At 34.3% G+C, this 18,586-nt stretch overlaps 2 protein-coding genes across 2 annotated transcripts; both read left to right on the forward strand.

Annotated features, from left to right (window-relative positions):
• Positions 1-340: 340 nt before the first annotated feature.
• LOC112280895 (cytokinin riboside 5'-monophosphate phosphoribohydrolase LOG4) lies at positions 341-2,712 on the forward strand. Its single transcript, XM_024516811.3, has 6 exons — positions 341-799; positions 1,056-1,153; positions 1,449-1,579; positions 1,697-1,767; positions 1,888-2,363; positions 2,484-2,712. The coding sequence occupies exons 1-5, from the start codon at positions 632-634 to the stop codon at positions 2,134-2,136; spliced, it is 717 nt and encodes a 238-aa protein (XP_024372579.1). The 5' UTR covers positions 341-631; the 3' UTR covers positions 2,137-2,363; positions 2,484-2,712.
• Positions 2,713-7,534: 4,822 nt separating this feature from the next.
• Positions 7,535-11,504, forward strand: LOC112280827 (26S proteasome regulatory subunit S10B homolog B). The gene is made up of 10 exons (XM_024516699.3): positions 7,535-7,819; positions 7,952-8,071; positions 8,292-8,428; positions 8,712-8,873; positions 9,223-9,309; positions 9,588-9,674; positions 9,819-9,956; positions 10,205-10,396; positions 10,667-10,765; positions 11,222-11,504. Exons 1-10 carry the CDS (start codon positions 7,738-7,740, stop codon positions 11,294-11,296), a joined length of 1,179 nt encoding a protein of 392 aa, XP_024372467.1. The 5' UTR covers positions 7,535-7,737; the 3' UTR covers positions 11,297-11,504.
• Positions 11,505-18,586: the final 7,082 nt, after the last annotated feature.

The following is an 18,586-nucleotide window of genomic DNA, read 5'->3' on the forward strand; positions in this document are numbered from 1 at the left end:
AGGGGCCATTGAGGAGCTCTTAATTTGCCATTCTATATACATACCCACGCCACACATATAATTAGCGTCTCCTAAAACGAGATTAGAGCCCAATACGAACCATATTACGACAGTAGCTGAATGGCCTTGGGACCTGCGCCACGTCCCTTTTCGCTGGTCGCCCACGTCCTCCCAGCTCATCAGCCTTCACGCGAGATGAACGACCACCTCCGGCACGGGCGACCAATGGACGGTGGCGCAGGTCCCAAGGCCAATGCGTCCATTGGTCGCCCGTGCCGGCATGGGCCAGTGTTGTATATATGACAGTAATGCCTGCGGCGAGACCAACCCTGAGCTTCCTTTTCCTCCCCAGATTGTCGATCCCGCTCTTTAGCTGTGAACCCTGTGCAGGTTGAAGACGAGCTCAGGTTTATCGTATTCGCAATTACCCACACAACCGACCCGCATTTGGTTGCACAATTGAGTCACAGAGTTCGGCGTTTCACAGGATACACACCAAGCGGCATTGTTTCTTTTGAATTCCAGCGTCGGTGGGTGGCAATCTCCGATCGCCTTTGAAGGAACCGCTTCGGGGTGGATCTTTGAGGTTGCTGTTGCGATTTGCCGTTGGGTTTCTTGGAATCGTAGAATCATGGGTGCTATTCAGGAGGAGAAGAGCACGGTGCCTGCGACTCTTCCTTACGCGGAGAAAATGATGTTACCCTCGAAGCGCTTCAAGAAGATCTGCGTTTTCTGTGGGAGTAGCAGCGGCAAGAAGGGTGTGTTTAGTAACGAGGCTCTCAACCTCGGCCGCGAATTGGTATGCTGGTCTCTGATTTGAGATTGGTGTGGTCCATTCAGTATCGGTTCGTTGGTGTGTTGAGCTGTGTTTCGCCTCGTTGGGATGTCCCGTTATTTGGTGATGTTTCTTCAGCTTCTGTGATTTCTTGTAAGTTCCATTGGACTCTTTCCTCGGAGGAGGGCATCGTGATGTGTGTTGGTTGTGAGTTCAAGGATGATGTAATTCTAGGTGTATCTTTTTTCTTGACTGTCATACTCCAAATTTGATTGGGTAGGTGATCCGGAACATCGATTTGGTGTATGGTGGAGGTAGTATTGGGCTGATGGGTCAAGTGGCACAGACAGTCGAAGCTGGAGGCGGCAAAGTATGTGGGTAAGTGCATGCCCCTGAAACTTGGCCGATCATGTTAATCGTGTCCAACTGATGCCGCTTCGTGATCACAAGTTTTTGAAAGTGTGGTCTTTTGGTCGTAAGGTATTAATTACACCCAAACCTGCCGCAATGCCGACGTAATTTTTGTTACGGAGGTGGCTGTGAACTTCGTCAAATTGTCGGTTGACGAGTAGTTAGGAAAAGTGTATTTTCGTTGATTGTGTTCTCTTGTGGATTCTGGGTCCTCTAGCTTTGATAGCTGATCGTCGAATACTGTGCGTTCGTGTGAAACCAGCGTTATTCCAAAGGCATTGATTGGAAAAGAACTTACTGGAAGCACAGTGGGGGAGCTGATAGCGGTGCCAGACATGCACTCAAGAAAGGCTGAGATGGCTCGTCAAGCGGATGCTTTCATTGCGCTTCCTGGTATTTTGCGTAACACAATACACGTTCTTGTGAATTGTTGAAGTTGTTATTAGAGCTACGAATTCTGCCTTGATGAAAAAGATGATTGAGAGACCCGATGATCGTCTCGATTTGCAGGTGGTTACGGCACTTTGGAAGAACTTGTGGAGGTCATAACCTGGAATCAGCTCGGCATTCACAAAAAGCCGGTACAGTCCTTTTCTCGTCTCTTCAATCTGTTCCACCATGCAGCGTTTAATTTTAGGTTAGGCTTGATGGGAGGAGGAGATGTTGCAATAAAATCTGGCTTTCTGCATTTATCTATGCAGGTGGGACTTCTCAACGTGGACGGCTTTTATGACACATTGCTCACATTTTTCGACAAGCAAATGGAAGAGGAATTCTTCGACAGCTCATCCCGGAGCATAGTAGTGTCCGCCCCGACCGCAAGTGAGTTACTCGACAAGTTGGAGGCTCACTCCCCGACTTTGACCAAGGGTCCCAAGCTGTGCTGGGAGGTGGAGCGACCAATAGGACTCGGTCTTACGACCACCCCCATCGCCGGTGTTGGTCAGTGAGTTCTTGACGCAGTAAGCATTATTGTCTGATGACACAGATCGAACCCCAAATTGTATAAAACGAGGATGCACTTCCGCTTCAGAGCGAATCTCAATTCAAGTACCACAGCATGATCAATTTTGACACTACGTATGAGCCATCGCATGCTCACCACCTTGCGCCAAGCATTCTTTTTGGATCACAAGTCTTCAGTGTTGACGCTTTGTCTGCTCTGCCCACACAAACGGTAATAGTGAATTGCTCTGTTCCTTTTGTTCCTCTACTAATTCCGAATTTCTCTGAGCACTGAGATCAGTCCATTTTTTTATTTACGGCGTCCCTGATTTCTCTGCCTTATCATGTGCAGCTGTTGCAGGCTTGTGGAACAGATGCTGAGCCATTCATTGGCGAATTCACCTTTGCTGGACCGAAGTACAAAATTTTATCTTGTAGTTGAGGGCAACTAGCCATCGACAGAATAGCATGATTGACCACTTTACCTTTTTTCTTCTTTCTCTTTTGCAGTGTACGGCCCCAAAGCTTGGGTGTATATTGGTATAAACATTTTTGCTATAAAATGGCCCCTGGCTTGTGCATGAAGTTTTTGCCCTTTCTTGGTGAACTTTACCTGTGCAACTAAGATACGCACTCCTTCAACAAATCAAGAAATGAAGATGTTATAATGGACAAATATAAACGCTACGTTAACTAACTTAAAAAAATATTTTAATTCTTGTGATCAATTAAAACATCTCAACTTTACGACTTTACAAACTAATATTCTTTTTTTCTTCTTCAATACTATTTAAATCATACATTTTCAAATCAAAATTTCAAATTAAAAGTGTTTTCATGGACCTGTAAATTTCTCTTATCATGTGCAGTTGAATTTTGCAAGAAAAACTTGTGATCTAAATACACTTATTCTCAGATTGTGATAAACGTATCACCCAATTTCAGCATTATTCTATTTCATCTGACGTTGCCTGAATATTCTAGACAGCATCGTCAGAAGCAAGTGCACCGCATCCCACAATTACCTTCAGAGCCGTTAGTACGATGCCGATCCAGCACCAGATGATGGAATCTCGATAGCTTCTGAGCAAGGTTTACATAAAGTGCGGAGGCGGCGCATCGAATCATCACCGGAACCGCTCGCGAGGCATCGTTGAAGTACCATCAGTGGTGGCGCAATTTGTGTGAAGGAATCCGCATTAATTTCCTCGAAGGCCGCCACGCTTTCATTCATGTTTACGTGACTAGGAGTAGTCAAGAGAATCGGTGGAGTCTGGAGTTTGGAGAAGTACTTGCTGCAGTTGGCAGCATGGTGATGCAGGGACCTGAGAAACTACCTTGAGAACCAGTTCTGAGCGGAATGGGGTGCCCGCATTGAACACTATTCTTGTATCTATAATACACATGGACGTGAATTCGAGGGACTTGTGTGATGGCAACATCGGTTGATCTCGGCCTCACGGGCCCTGGCTTCTCGCTCATGTCAAACTCCTTCGGCTTATGGTTGTAACATCGCCACTCAAATCCACGGAGAAGGCTGGCGTCCACGACCTCTACGACCTCCATGATCATTCCTGTCCCTGAGCACTGGCGCCGTTCAACTGAGACAAGAATGAGCTGGAAATCAGGCCCCATCATTTTGATGTCTTTGTTGAGGAACCTGACAGGATTGAATTCTTGGGAGTCCGGAGTCGCGGCCAATGGTCCACGAGTTCAGCATCACAGTGGAATTGGCAGGGATATCATAACCCACGAATTCGTTTTATTCCAGGTTGAATTTGGAGATGCACAGAGGCGAGGCGGGATGGAGCCGGAAGCGCTCCTTCGCCACATCTTGCACGAAGAGCATGTTATTATCTTGTTCTTCGATGAGCGAGTCATTGCCCAAAATATGGATCTCCTCCTGAGCGCGCCTCGTAAAATGAGAGTGATGGAGAAGCTCTCCGATTGCCATCTTGATGGAGACAGAGGTTGTGTCGCTGCCGATAATGATGAAATCCTTCAAAAATAGTCAAGAGCCTTCATGTTTTGCACAATTCAAGAGCCTTCTATTTGTGATTAAGATCAGATCTGGATACTGATTGACTCACGAAGATAACGACAGCCATGGCGTTGGGAGGAAGCTCATTTTCTCCTTACTGAGACAAGAGGATGTCCATCATATTGAGTTATCCCCGTCGGCGCCAGGTCCTTTGCTGGATTTGATTTTTCTAAATCAATACCTGCGCAACGAGGTTCATCTTTGCCGACAGGTAGTGCATTTTTTTTCTTATAGCCCATGAAGTCGTAAATGTTGAGCAGGGGTAGAAATCGCCTACGCAGACTACACTGGCTAGGTTGACAACCTCCTTTACCAAGGTCTTCAAGGTCACCATCTCCTCCCTAGTGAGAGGCTCTGAGGCGACCATATGTGACTAGACGAAGATCATCCTCTCTAATTTATCTATGCCCAACTCTTGCAAAATGGATATCATGTTCTCACACCCAGTAGCTTGCATTTCCGACAGCACCTTATTCACCATGTGTTTTACTTTATGCTGCCTCGGTACCTGCAAGCATTGTATTTACTAGGAGAGGGGGAGAAGAGATGACTTACAAATTTAAAAAGCACTTCCTACTTCTGCTAAGATAGAATCAAGCTCCGTCAAATCTCAATTAAAATCTCCAATAGTCGAACAAAAAATAATTGGAACATTACTTTCGGAGTGCTACTCTAACATAGAGAGTTGCACAATGTGCACGCCACTTGCAACGAGAAAGATGGATTCACTTAGGATCAAAGCGAAGAAACAAATCATTTCTTTTAACTGTAAGGACTGAAGAGGATCCTTCCGGATGTATATTTTGAATAATAGATCGGTTTTATAAAACTGTGTTAAACATGTGACAGAGCCACACGCTTGAGAGAGAGAAGCTCCGCAGTATAAATGCGACGGAGGCGCTTGTAGTAGTTTCCGAACGGGGCCAACACTATGCTCTTGAAGTCTATCTCCAGCGTCTTTTCCGCAGTCATGAATGGGCGAGATGCGAAAGCCTGGTAGTTATGCTTCAGCACTTGCTCGGTCATACCCGCGGCACTGATGAGAAGCTTGGGCTTGTTACCAACTCACATCATTGTTGGAGGATCATTCTACTGGCATATCCTCGCAAAAGTTGCTTCCTTGTCTTCAATTAGAGGCAGGTGCCAAATGATAGGCATCCGCCCTCTTTGGAATGGGCCGAAAATTCAGTTTCCTGCTCATGGACGACCGCAGGAAAAGTTACGACACCCCGAGGACGACGACCACGGAAGTCACCGACACCAGCGCATGAATTTCCATCTTGCAAGCACCATCCCAACCCGAATCTCGAAATCCAATCTCCTCTACTCGCAGCTCTCACAGCTCATGCACTGCCCTCCATGAACCAATCTAGGAGCCGCAAAATCACTCATCCCTTTCTCGCTCATCCGCAACCTACAGCGCAGAGTGCGGAGCTTTTAGAGGGGAGCATATGCAAACGGCGCCAGCGCAACTGCAGGCATTACTGAGGGAAGTCCAAGAGATCGCCAACCACAATGACGGCCTGGAGGGCAGAGCCCCGAGAATTATTTGAGGCAGAAAATCCTGGGCACCGCATTTTCTGAGCAGCGATCAGCGCAGCAGGCCCGATGGATGCAGAAATGATAAGAGACCACGACGAAGATCAAGGATCGACTGGGTCATTCGAGAGTTGCACACTGTACGTGAAGAATCGCTGGATCAATGGAGCCGGTGTCAAACTGAGTGACTGCGAAGTTGAAAATCGCGGCGCTTTGACCCGACTCACAAAGGGTTCCCGCTCCGGTACTCGTACTCTGCACCACCACGCTTGCTCCATCTCCCCTGTGCCTGTGTACATCTCTCTCTCTCTCTGTGTATACATATTTACATATGTATGTGTGTCAAAAGTGTGTGTATATCTCTCTCTCTCTGTGTATCTCTTTCTCTCTGTGTATATCTCTCTCTCTCTCTCTCTCTCTCTCTCTCTGTATTTATATACATATATATATATATATGTTAAAATGTGTGTGTATGTGTAACAAGTGTGTTTGGGTTAGCGGGAAACAGACTTTGATGTTGGCTAAGAAATTAACTATTTTTGAAACAATTTATATTGAGAAAAGGAACAATGATTGTAGCAGGTTGTGTTGTAAAACTTGATGTGTGCTTCATGACATCAAGTGTTTTGTTTGTATATATGGTTTATATGTTTCAGGTTCTCTTTATGACATTTAGCTGCTTGTCACTTTGGGATAGTTTTGCGTTGAGATGTTAAGATCTTTTATTTTTTTACATAACTTTGTAATAAAAACAGAGATAGCATTGTGTGGTACATTTTGAAATAGATTTTTTGTAATGTCTGTGTGTTGGCATGTCTGTGTGTTGGCAAAAATGTATAATAAGATATTTTTTTTCCTCATGTGTTTTTAACTAAAATTATAAATATATATAATTTATAATTTTAGTTAAAATATAGTTATATTATATAGTTATATAGTTATATATAGTTATATAGTTATAAAATTTAGTTATATATATATATTCTAAATATAATAAGTAAATTCGTAAAAAATATGAATTTCCATAAGGTAAAATAAGTTTTATGTTTCTAGATTAAGATGTATAAATTGGATAGATAAAAATTTAATAAGTATAAGGATTAAGGTAAGATACAAAACTATTTATTCTTTGGGAAGAAAAAAAATTTAAGTCAAATTGGTGAAGTTAAAATTTAAGTTTAAATAAAAATAAAACTAAAATTTGTTTCCATACAAACTACTTATAAAGTCAAAGATTTGATGTCCAAACTTCTAGTGTCTTGTCACTTAAGCCATTAGAAGAAAGAAAAATTAGGGGATTTTTTCTAAAGGAATCAGAAATAAGACATAAGTTTTAATGCCATTATCAAAATATTCTAATAGATTTTTGATAACATCATTAAGATTAAAAATTACATTCGTGGAATTTATATGTATATTTATTTCATATATATATATATATATGAAATAATTTTTGGAATTTTATATTAACATATGACATACATTTTGCAACAATATATTTAAAAAAAACATTTCATATTTTATGAACAAACATTATTACTTGTTTTCTGGTGTAAAACTATTGGAAAAATTAGATATTGAAATCAGAATTAATAAAAAATATAATTGAAATCCACATTTTTAAATTTGAAATTAGGAGATTTATTTTAAATTGACTTGATTAAAAATAGGAAATTTAAATTCTGCAAAGGTAAACACAGGAATTACACCATGAGAACTGGATGAGAAATGAATGAAAGTAAGGCAGCACAACATTCGTCGGGCATGACTCCATGCCCAGACTTACCTGCGTCGTCGTCGGCGTCGTCGTCACGGAGGAGGCTTTTGCCAATTGCGTGTGTCGATGCGTCGAGGAGCTTCGACGTTGATCGTAACCCTAATTTCTCGCAACCATTGTTTCGTCACAGCTAAACATCGTCTTGCCTCGTCGTCCTTCTCGTCCTCCTCCTCTGTGCCCTTCCTCATTCATGTCAAAGGCTGTTGACACTGTGCTTCAGATTGATTCAATTGCGCTTGTCTGTCCGCCATGGCGGATCCCGAAGCGGTGCGCGTTGAATACAGGCGCAAGCTTCTGCAGCACAAGGAGATTGATTCGAGGCTAAGGAGTTGTAAGCCTTTCTGATCGGCCGATTCTCTTTGGAACTGATTTGTAGTTTCATTGTCTGGGACTGGCGCATGCTAGGGTTTGGGTGATTAGAGTGGGATGGGGTGTTAATGATGAGCTCGTGGAGGTTTCACAGTGCGAGATAATGTCAAGGCTGCAAGGAGGGAGTTCGATAAGACGGAGGATGACCTGAAGGCTCTGCAGAGCGTGGGTCAAATCATCGGGGAAGTGTTGAGACAGCTTGATTCTGAACGATGTAAGTGACAGCTTCCTTTTGCGTCGCTGTTGGTCCCGAACCAACATTTCTGGTTTATCACAATTATGAGGCTGGGAGGTATATCCTTGTTTTCTTCTTTAGAGCTTGTCACATACGACATTTGGTTGGTTGTGTTGCGAAATTAGAGTTGTGGTTTTATGGAATTGGTAGTGTGAGAGTAACGTTGGTCGATTGTTTCGTTTTCTGGGAGATTGGCCAGTGATTGTTAAGGCCAGCAGTGGTCCACGATATGTGGTCGGATGCCGCAACAAGGTCGACAAAGAAAAGTTGGTGGCTGGTACTCGAGTGGCACTAGATATGACCACTCTCACGATCATGCGAGCACTTCCCAGAGAGGTGAGTATCGAGAGTATTTTTAGTCCAGAGTGAATTTTAGAATCCGAAATGTGCCGGCACAATTTTATAGATCATTAAGCGCTGTTTGATTCCGATATTGTAGTACTACGGATTTTTGGGACCTTTCGTCCTGCACTACTTTCTCTCTTTATAAAGAAATTTGTGTTGTAGGATTTTGATCTATTAGGATCTTATATGTTTGTGAGTCGTTGGTAAAATTTCCAAATATCTTCTCCGCTGATTTTTCGTTTTGTGCATTTGTGCGCTTGATTCGTGCGGTTAGGTTGATCCCGTAGTGTACAACATGCTTCACGAGGACCCTGGTAATATTAGCTACTCAGCTGTTGGAGGACTAAGTGACCAAATTCGAGAACTTCGTGAGTCAATTGAGTTGCCGCTTATGAACCCTGAGCTCTTCCTTCGAGTTGGCATTAAGCCTCCAAAGGTACCTATTGGCCTGTGTTTTACTACCTCGCTGATTTTGATTTAGCAACTGCCAGTGACATGCATCTTTTGTGACGTTACGTCCTACCCTTATTTCCATGCCTCTCTGAATGTCCAATTGCTGAAGGCCACCAACTTCTCCAAACTTCGGCCGAATTTCTTTCAACCCATCTCAACATGTACAAGAGATGATTAGGTTTCTGAACTTTTATCCATGGGTAGATCAAAATCAACATTTCCAATTATTTGTCCTTGTCCAACCTTGTGTACTTTAAGATCTTGTAGGTTTTATTTACTGAATGCGTAATTGGATGGTCATTATGCTGATAATAATATGTTTCCTCTTACAGGGTGTATTGTTGTATGGCCCCCCTGGAACTGGCAAAACCCTTCTGGCGCGAGCAATTGCTAGCAATATTGATGCTAATTTCTTAAAAGTACGAGGTCCTGGGTTCATTAATTGGACTCATTCAAACCTGTTTTGGGCAGTCTTTCATCTGAATTTGTTTGACCTTACTGTTAATATGCAGTCTGATGCAACTCTGGAAATCTTTATGAAGCTATGAAAGGGTTTCATGTTTTTGTTTTTGTGAACATTTGCATTTGCATCGACTAAGATGCCGCCGATGTAATGTGTGCTGGATTGTGATTGGCTCGGTCTCAACAGTTTGCTCTTTTCGTTTGTATTTGAGACATTGGTTTAATTTCTTTGCAGGTGGTTTCTAGTGCGATTGTGGATAAGTACATTGGAGAAAGTGCGAGACTTATTAGGGAGATGTTTAGTTACGCCCGTGACCATCAAGTACTACCTCTTTTCATCTGCACTTGGTTCAGTTCTTCCATATTAAAGTGGTTACAGGAGTTACGCTTTTGTTTTGTTGATTAACCTCCAAAACTGCTAACGTTGTTGTTGTGGTGGCTACTTTGTGGACCATTATCTTTGCAGCCTTGCATCATATTTATGGATGAGATTGATGCCATTGGAGGCCGTCGTTTTAGCGAGGGTACTAGTGCAGATCGAGAAATCCAGCGTACCCTTATGGAGTTATTGAATCAACTTGATGGTTTTGATCAGCTTGGCAAGGTACGTGGAGACTTTTGAATCCACCCTGGTAACCACTTCAATATCTTTCACTTTTCTGGCAATTTCTAGATGTCCCACGTGGATCTTGTGCATGGCAGCCAGTGCCTGGCTAAATTTCGCCAGTACTGCTTTGATGTCCCAATGAGGAGTAGACCTGGAAAAATTTCTGTCAATGCCACGTTGCCATAATAGTGATCATAGATTTCGAGGAAACACCGTTGATAGTTGCCAACATCTTGTCATTATAGGTAAAGATGATCATGGCAACCAACCGGCCAGATGTTCTTGACCCTGCTCTTCTACGACCTGGTCGTTTGGATCGAAAGATTGAAATTCCACTACCAAATGAACAGTCTCGTACAGAGATTTTGAAGATTCATGCATCTGGTATTACGAAGCATGGAGAGATTGATTACGAGGCTATTGTTAAACTTGCCGAGGTACAGTATTTCTGCTTTCGTAAACATTATCCTTAATCTGCGTGCCATCACAAGAGGTATGATAGACTGGAACTGTATTTATAGAAGTGAGTTGTACGGTGCTGCTTTATGCGACTTGTGTTACTGATGTTCTTTTCCTTCGAGGTTCGAATTGGATGCACAGTGTTCTAAGATCAGGTTTTATTCTTGGGGTTGACAACCGTATTTTTCTTTTGCACTTTTTCAGCGAGGAATTTATGATGTTTTGTGGCTGATTTTTATATATTCCAGGGCTTTAACGGAGCTGATCTTCGAAATGTCTGTACTGAAGCGGGCATGTTCGCCATCCGAGCTGATCGTGACTATGTTGTTCAAGAGGATTTCATGAAGGTAAACCCCTGATTTCTTCGTGGGAGTAGTCCGAGTGTGGTGATTGGTCCATTTTAATATGGTAGTTTGAATGAATCAATAAGGATCGACGTATATTTATATCAAAACTTATTGGAGCAAGTATAATACCTCGTGACTGCTTAAGATTTTACCTGATGAATGTATTGTAGTAAATATTAGTGCATCAAGGTCGCTTGTGTGTATTTGAGCTTGGGAGTAGGTACGATGTTCAGACTTTCAGAAGCAACTTTTAGCAATGCCAGCTTGAGAAACTTCTAGAATGTTTCGCAATTAGAAGCAGGAGAGAAAAAGCTATTAGTATCGTATGCTTTGAAATTCCTGTGATACTTTAGGTGACCTCGATTTTTTTCTACATCGCTTTCACAGCTTGTCAGCTCAACTATGATATTACTGTGGTCTGTTGACCTATCTTTACACACCATGTGGTTTTTTCAGGCTGTTCGGAAGCTCACGGACGCAAAGAAGCTGGAATCAAGTGCTCATTACAGCACCGATTTTGGCAAGGAGTAGAATACGGAAGTTTTACTCTATTTATACCTTGGCTGCCTTCCGAGAAAGTTCCTTCAACTTTGCACGGATCCTGGACACTCTCAAGAGATCATTCTTAGGTTCAAATCAAGGTCGATTTCACTGTTCATGTTCAGCAAACCTCTGGAAAATAAATCCTTCTCTTCGCATGTACAAAATTTTAATATTTTCAAGTGGATTTTTTTTGAAATCTGTACCAATTTTCAGATGCACTCAATTCTACATCAAATGGCCTCTGGTTGTTTACGATTGAAATAGCATGTTCTTCCCTGTTTTAACAGTTCCCAGTACTTCAGTGTGCATCTTAAAACCCTCGTAAAAATTGTTAGTGAGACGTCACACTGTAGTAACGAGTGGTTAAATCTTCATCGAGGGTAATTTTTTCAGTGATACGATTATCTCTTGAATGCCCATGGCAGATCAAATTGGTCACGTTTTGAGTATGCAGGCTCTGTGCTTGATACCTCCAGAAATCGGTGGAGATGATAATGTATGTTGCCAAAATGATGGAAGCATTTATTACACAGATGACTTACTGCAGCTGCCTTGGATTTTGACGTCAAGACCTGCTCCGTCAACCTTGTGTCACATCAACCAAACTCTCCACCACTTGCTTTGTACACATCTAAAAACTTCGAATGTCCTCAAATATCCAATGAGGGCTTGGGATGAGATGATTCTAGGTTGTGAATTACTCCCAGTTGCTACGTAGAGATTTCCCAAACGTAGTAATTTGAACTATTCACAGACAAGGATCATACTTATGCACTGCATCCAGTTGAATGTCTTTAATTAAAGGTCATTACGTTTTTTTAAGGTATAAGGATTAGAAAGTAAGATTTTTAACAAGCTAAGAATAATTAAATGTAAAATTAGGATGATTTTTTTGCAACAATTCAAGTAAACAATGGTCCATTACTGTAATAATTCGATTCACCCAACTCTGGAGGAATATTTCTTTGTGCTAATAAAATTGAACAACTAGAAAATTTTGTGATGCTTAAGCCAAGGAAGTTGGATTAACAATAAACTAAAAATTATTGAATTTAGAGTAACAAAGCTATAGCAACAATTGTTCAAATTTTATGCATGAAGTTAAATATTCATGAACAAAATATTGGATTCTTACTTACAAAGCTTAGACTTACTCCCTTCTAAGGTTAGAATAATAATATTTTTTAACGAATATTATATATTTTTTTCAATATCACTTCTTCTTCTTTATATTCTCATCTATTAGTTGCTTCTTTCTTCTTCTATAGTTATTTAATTCTTATTAATGCTCTTTTTATGTTTTTTCTATGATAGATTATTACCTTGTATATCCCACTAAATCATCTTAATTATTGGATCTATTGACAATAATATTCTAGTAATATTAAGATAAAAAAAATGTAAAGTTACAATATTTTTTTGGTTTTCTAAGTATTTATTAAGATTTCTCAATTGAAAAGATTCATTTAAGATGAAACATTATAAAATAAAGTCTTATTAAACATTGGAAATAATTATCCTAATTGATGTAGTATTTTTGTTTTTAATATTTTTTTAAAACCAATGTCTAAAATGGTTAGATACATATATATATATATATTATTAGAAATTTATACATAATAGTTAGTTAAAGAAGCATATAAAAAAGTAGTCATAATTTTGGACAATTTATGCAAAGAATAATTTTATTAAAAGTAAATAAGGATTTATTGCAAGACTTTAAGTAAAGAATAATTGATTGACTTATATTGAAGAGGAAAATAATATCCAAGTTTAAGAATTGGTGTTAGAAAAATATAACTAAAAATTAAATTAAACCACAAAATCACAAAAAAAATCAATATCTAAATTATAAGATATATTAATAATAGTAAATAATAAATAAATAAATAAATAAATAAAGAAAAAGGATAAAAAAAATCTAATAATTGGTTTTCTTTAGATGATGTTTTTTTTATCTTGGTAAAAATTCAATTCTAATTAAAATCCACTACTTGACTCAAAAGCTGAAATGCATATATCTATATATATATATATATATATATATCTATATATATATATATATATATATATATATATATATATTTATATATAAGCATGAAATTGTAAAGAACATGTTACTAAATATCAACATTACAATTCAAGATTTTTATTTTAATAAAATAAATTCGTCTTATAATGTCTTGTTTTATTTTATTAAATTTCAATCTTCAATCTTAAATAATAAAACAAAAACCTTAAGATAACAGGAATAATTTAAGACATACTACTAATTGTATTTAAAACTTTCATCTTTAATCTTATTATCTATTCTGCATTATAAATTGATGCATGTCATTTAATATTTTTTAAGTAAAGATACTTAAGTATTAGATAAATGTAAGAATTAAGTTTATTTTATTTTATTTTATTTTATTTAAAGATAGAAGTAAATACATCAACAAAGTGATAAATTTTGACTTATGTGGCAATATTATTAGATTAAAAATTTTACGTACAGTAAAACTTACTAAGTGAGTTTTTCAATTAAATATAAAATGATTTTAAGTTTTAATATTAAAAAACTTAAAACATGTATATGATATTGGTTTTTATTTATTTAACGATGTTATAAAGCTCGACTTGAAACTAATAACTACTAATTACTACTAACAAAACCAATTTTTTTTTATAATAAATAATTAATATACATAAATAATATATAAGATTTTTTTCAAGAAAAACATTAAAAAAATAAAAATATTCTATATAGATAATGAAATTCAAAAGACATGATAAATTTAATATTTCAAAGAAAATGATTTATTTTATTTTATTTTTATTTTTTCACAATTGTATTACTAAGCTACAAAAAATTAAGATGATAGTAAATAAGAAAAAAAATTGAATCAAAAAATGTTTTGAAATATTATCAAGCACAAACAATGCATCAAATAAAGTTTTTTGAATTATACAAAATTTTAGTTTTGTTTAAAAAATCTAACATTCTTAAAACAAAATATATGTAAAACATGTGAAATTTAAGAAATATAATAATCTAAGATAGTTTTTTAAATAAGATATTTCAACTTATTTAACAAAGTCTCCAAGTTTAAGAAACATTACAAAATAAATGTTATTTTAGATTATATCTAAAATTATTTGATAAATTATCAAAGTTTGGTATTATTAAATTTTGGTATTATTATATATCAAGTCATTTTCCAAAAGATTATTTTATTGTTTTAGCTAAAAACAATTATCATTTAAAATAAAATAAAAATACATCTTTTATAATAAGAAGAATATGTATAATCTTCAATTCAAATAACAATGTTTCTACGACAAATTTGCCTAATTTTAAATTATTTTAGAGTATACTCAAACTTGATTATTATAGTACTTTATATTTTACTCATTATTTAAAAAATAAAAGTTTTTGGTAAAATCATCAAATAAAAGTTTATCAGAGAAGAAGTTATTTGAAAAGTATAATCATCAAATTAGATTATTTCAAATAATAAGATATTATTTGGCAAGGTTTCCAAATTAAAGAAATGTATAAAAAAAGATCTATGAAATACAATAACTTATTTTTAAAATAATTTTGAAAAAGGAATCTTTTGCTTAATCGATTTAATATATCAAATCATTTTAAAAATAAATATTTGCTAAATGTATTCATCAAGTTTATCAAAGTTATAATAGTATAATAATAAAATTTTATTTCTATAAAATAATTTAAAAAAAATTAATTTTCTAGTTCTTCAAAATTAAATTTAAAATAATAAAAATATTTTAAAAAATAAAACATAAAAAATAAATAATAAAAAATTAAAAATCCATTATTGTAAGCTTTCTAAGCCAAAATCATTTCTGAGCTTTAGTTCTATAAAAGAAAATAGATTTGGGAATTTATTTTATAATTTTATAATTTTTGAGTAAAATGACCAATTAAATTAGAGAAGAAATATTTACCAAATTATTAGAATAGCTTGTTAAGCTAAAACAATCTAATTATTTAAGTATTCTCAAAGAAGAATAAATAATTCCTTTGTCTAGTTTAAACAAGCACTTAATGTTTTAGTTTTAAAGAATTTAAGTTTGTCAATTTAATTTATAAGCTTATTAAACATAAAAAAGTATTTTAAATAAGTTATTTTAATAAATAAAAAAAATATAATTTATTTGGAAAGGTTGCTAAATTCAAGCATTAACTTTGATATAGTATTTCTATCAAAGATAAGTTTACCAATTTATTGGATAAGCTTCTCAAGCTTTAGAATAATTAAAAAGTAGTAATTTTTTCTAATTTATTTAGAAAGGCTATCAAATTTAAATAATTATCCAAATTAAAGCTTGTTATAGAATAAAATTTTGCTAATTTATTTGGCAATCAAATTTAATCTAAGCAACCACCTATATGAGGTTCTTCTAAAACCAATAAGTTTGTCTATGCATTACATAAGTTTGTCAAGCTTGAAAAACTATACAAATAAAGTACTATTAAAGAAGAAAGATTTGCTAAGTTATTTGGTAAAATTATAAATCTTAACTTATCTTTCAAATATAGTTATTCTAAAAAATATAAGTTTGTCTAATTATTGCATAAGCTGATCAAAGTTTGTAAATCACTCAAATTATGTATTTCCAAGACAAAGAGATTTATAAATTTATTTTGCAAGATTGTTGAGCTTGAATAACCATCCAAATTAAGGCTTCTTATAGAAGAAAAAATTACAATATATTTTGCAAACTTATTGAGTTTAATCAAGCACTTAAATTAAGATTTTTTCAAATATATATTTTTTTAATCTACTTAATTTTATAAAATTCTCAAGCTTAAAAAAGTAATTAATTAAATTTATTTTTTTAAAAAAAATTATTTTTATTTTTATTTAGCTAACTTTTCAAACTTAACCAACAATTAAAGTTAATTCTTTTCAAAGACGAAAGATGTATCAAACCATTAAGCAAGTTTTTCAAGCTTGAGCAACCATCTAAATTAAATCCTTCTAAAGAAGATAATTTTTTTAGTTTATAAGTTAAGCTTGTTAAGCTTAAGTAATCATCTAAATCAATTCATTTAAAAAAATATATTTTTTACTTTTTTCAAGCTTAATAAATTAAACTCTTTTAAATTTATTACTATTGATTCTTCAAATACTTTCCAAAAATCTCCATTACATATTAAAAATGATGACTCTATTTTTCTATTATACATAATATAATATAAGATTATTTCTAATAATAAAACTTAAATTTTTACAAGTTAAAACAGATATTTTTTTTATTATTTTATATATATTTTTTACTAAATTTTTGTAATAATTCTATATGAATATTTCTAGAAGATAAAATGGTAATTTTTTAATATACTTTTTGTACATATTATCATTATAATTAATTTCAAATATTTAATAATAAAAAATAATAGTAATATATTTAAGTACTTAAAATACTTATATTTCTAAAATTATTTTTCACTACAATATAAAAATTAAAAATTAAAATATATTCTAATATGTTATACTTAGATTGATTTATTTATTCAGTTATTATTAATAACATCATATATTTCCTTCTAACTTTGTAAAAACATTACACATATTCATAATTCATTAATTGATAACATGTTTATATTCCACATTTGTATGCGTCTAGATTCTTCTTAGCTTTTAACAAAACTTCAACTTATATCTCATAGTTAATCATTTATTTTTATTGCTTCATATTTCTCTAATTTTATCATTGATTAATAAACCAACATATATAAAATATTGTATATATCTTGCTTTATTTATTTATTTATTCATATCTATATTTGTAATATATTTTTTAAAAATTTTTGAAGCATCAAAGCTTTTTTTTAGAAGTTTTCAAATCTTACAATTACTATTATCTTTTTCTCCAATTTAAATTTCTTTCTATTTTAAAATTAAGTAGAATTTTTTTCCACATCTTAACTGCTTTTCTTGTTCTTAGAATGAGCGTATAAATATTAAACATAAAAGAAATTTATTACAATATTTTACAATTTGTTTGCTAACTTCAAGAAGGTCTTTAGATAATTTATTATCATTCATATAAAATAAGCTTTAAACAACTTCAAACTTATATCTTTATCATATTCTTTTATGTCTAATTTATAAGTCTTTCTAGAGCAGTCTTTTAGCACCTTCTAATTTTGAATTGTTTCAATTAATATGCTATCATTTTAGAATATAAAACATCCATAGATACAATATCATTAATTTGACTTTTATTCTTCACATCATCTAAAACCATGATAAATTTCTTCTTCACCAATAATCCTTTCATTAATATTTATGTTTCTTCTACATGTTTTGGTCTTGATTCAACATTACATTGTTTCAACATCTTATAAATTGTTGATAAACTAATATCTTTACTTTGAATACTTTCAACAAAGTATAATACATCATATATATATATATATATATATATATATATATATTTCAAGTCATAAAATATGGTCTTTACTAATATAGTCTTTTCTATTACATTTATGTCAACAAAACATAATGCCATCATTCCTTCGTTGCATAGTTGTTTGATATTCAATACATGTTGTTCTATACCTATTAATTTGTCTCTATTTTTAATTATGTATTTAAAGAATCTTATCATAAAGTTAGTAAAAGAAAAAAATCTAATTATTAATTCTAATAAAGTATTTTAATTGCATGTTTATATTTTAATAATAAACTATCATTAAATAATTCATGAATAAATATAAACATCATGAAATCACTCTAATCATCTTAAGATATGCATCAAACAAACTTTGTAGCATGAGATTTATCAATATACCATCAACATTTCTATCTTTTGATTTATTCTTTTCACAATTTTCTTTCTTAAATGCTCTAAAATAAGGTGTTTGGACTACATCAATTTCTATCAAGTATTTCTTCTTCAATGTTGTGAGTCTCTTATAAATATTTCTTAAACTTGGTTTAGCTACATTTATTCTTCTATTACTATTATACTTTCTTGTGTTATTTCACAATTTATTTTTCATTCAAAGTCTAACTAATATTTGGTATTAAAATATATTTAGATCATTTCATTAAGGTGTTGCTTGTTAGAGGCTAAGTCTTTCTTAATTGTTACAATATATTTATTAAAATGTTATTTTCTTGTATTTAAGAAATTCTTAATTTGTTCTTTTATTTAATAAGATGAATTAGCCTTAAAAACTTTAACTTTGGTGCAAAGTTAAATAAGTTTTATAAATTTATCTTTTGCTTTTGAGATGGGACATTATAGCCTTAT

The sequence above is a fragment of the Physcomitrium patens genome, chromosome 4 (genome assembly GCF_059467195.1).
Source record: "Physcomitrium patens ecotype Gransden chromosome 4, ASM5946719v1, whole genome shotgun sequence".
NCBI lineage: Eukaryota > Viridiplantae > Streptophyta > Bryopsida > Funariales > Funariaceae > Physcomitrium > Physcomitrium patens.

What these genes read in the sequence shown, in the direction of transcription:
- LOC112280895 (XM_024516811.3), top strand. Translation starts at nt 632, where the DNA reads ATGGGTGCTATTCAGGAGGAGAAGAGCACGGTGCCTGCGACTCTTCCT. An exon ending in TGCTTTCATTGCGCTTCCTG is followed by an intron (nt 1,580 to 1,696) that starts GTATTTTGCGTA and finishes CTCGATTTGCAG; the next exon opens with GTGGTTACGGCACTTTGGAA. An exon ending in TCGGCATTCACAAAAAGCCG is followed by an intron (nt 1,768 to 1,887) that starts GTACAGTCCTTT and finishes TTATCTATGCAG; the next exon opens with GTGGGACTTCTCAACGTGGA.
- LOC112280827 (XM_024516699.3), top strand. Translation starts at nt 7,738, where the DNA reads ATGGCGGATCCCGAAGCGGTGCGCGTTGAATACAGGCGCAAGCTTCTG. An exon ending in GTTTTGATCAGCTTGGCAAG is followed by an intron (nt 9,957 to 10,204) that starts GTACGTGGAGAC and finishes TTGTCATTATAG; the next exon opens with GTAAAGATGATCATGGCAAC. An exon ending in TTCAAGAGGATTTCATGAAG is followed by an intron (nt 10,766 to 11,221) that starts GTAAACCCCTGA and finishes TGGTTTTTTCAG; the next exon opens with GCTGTTCGGAAGCTCACGGA.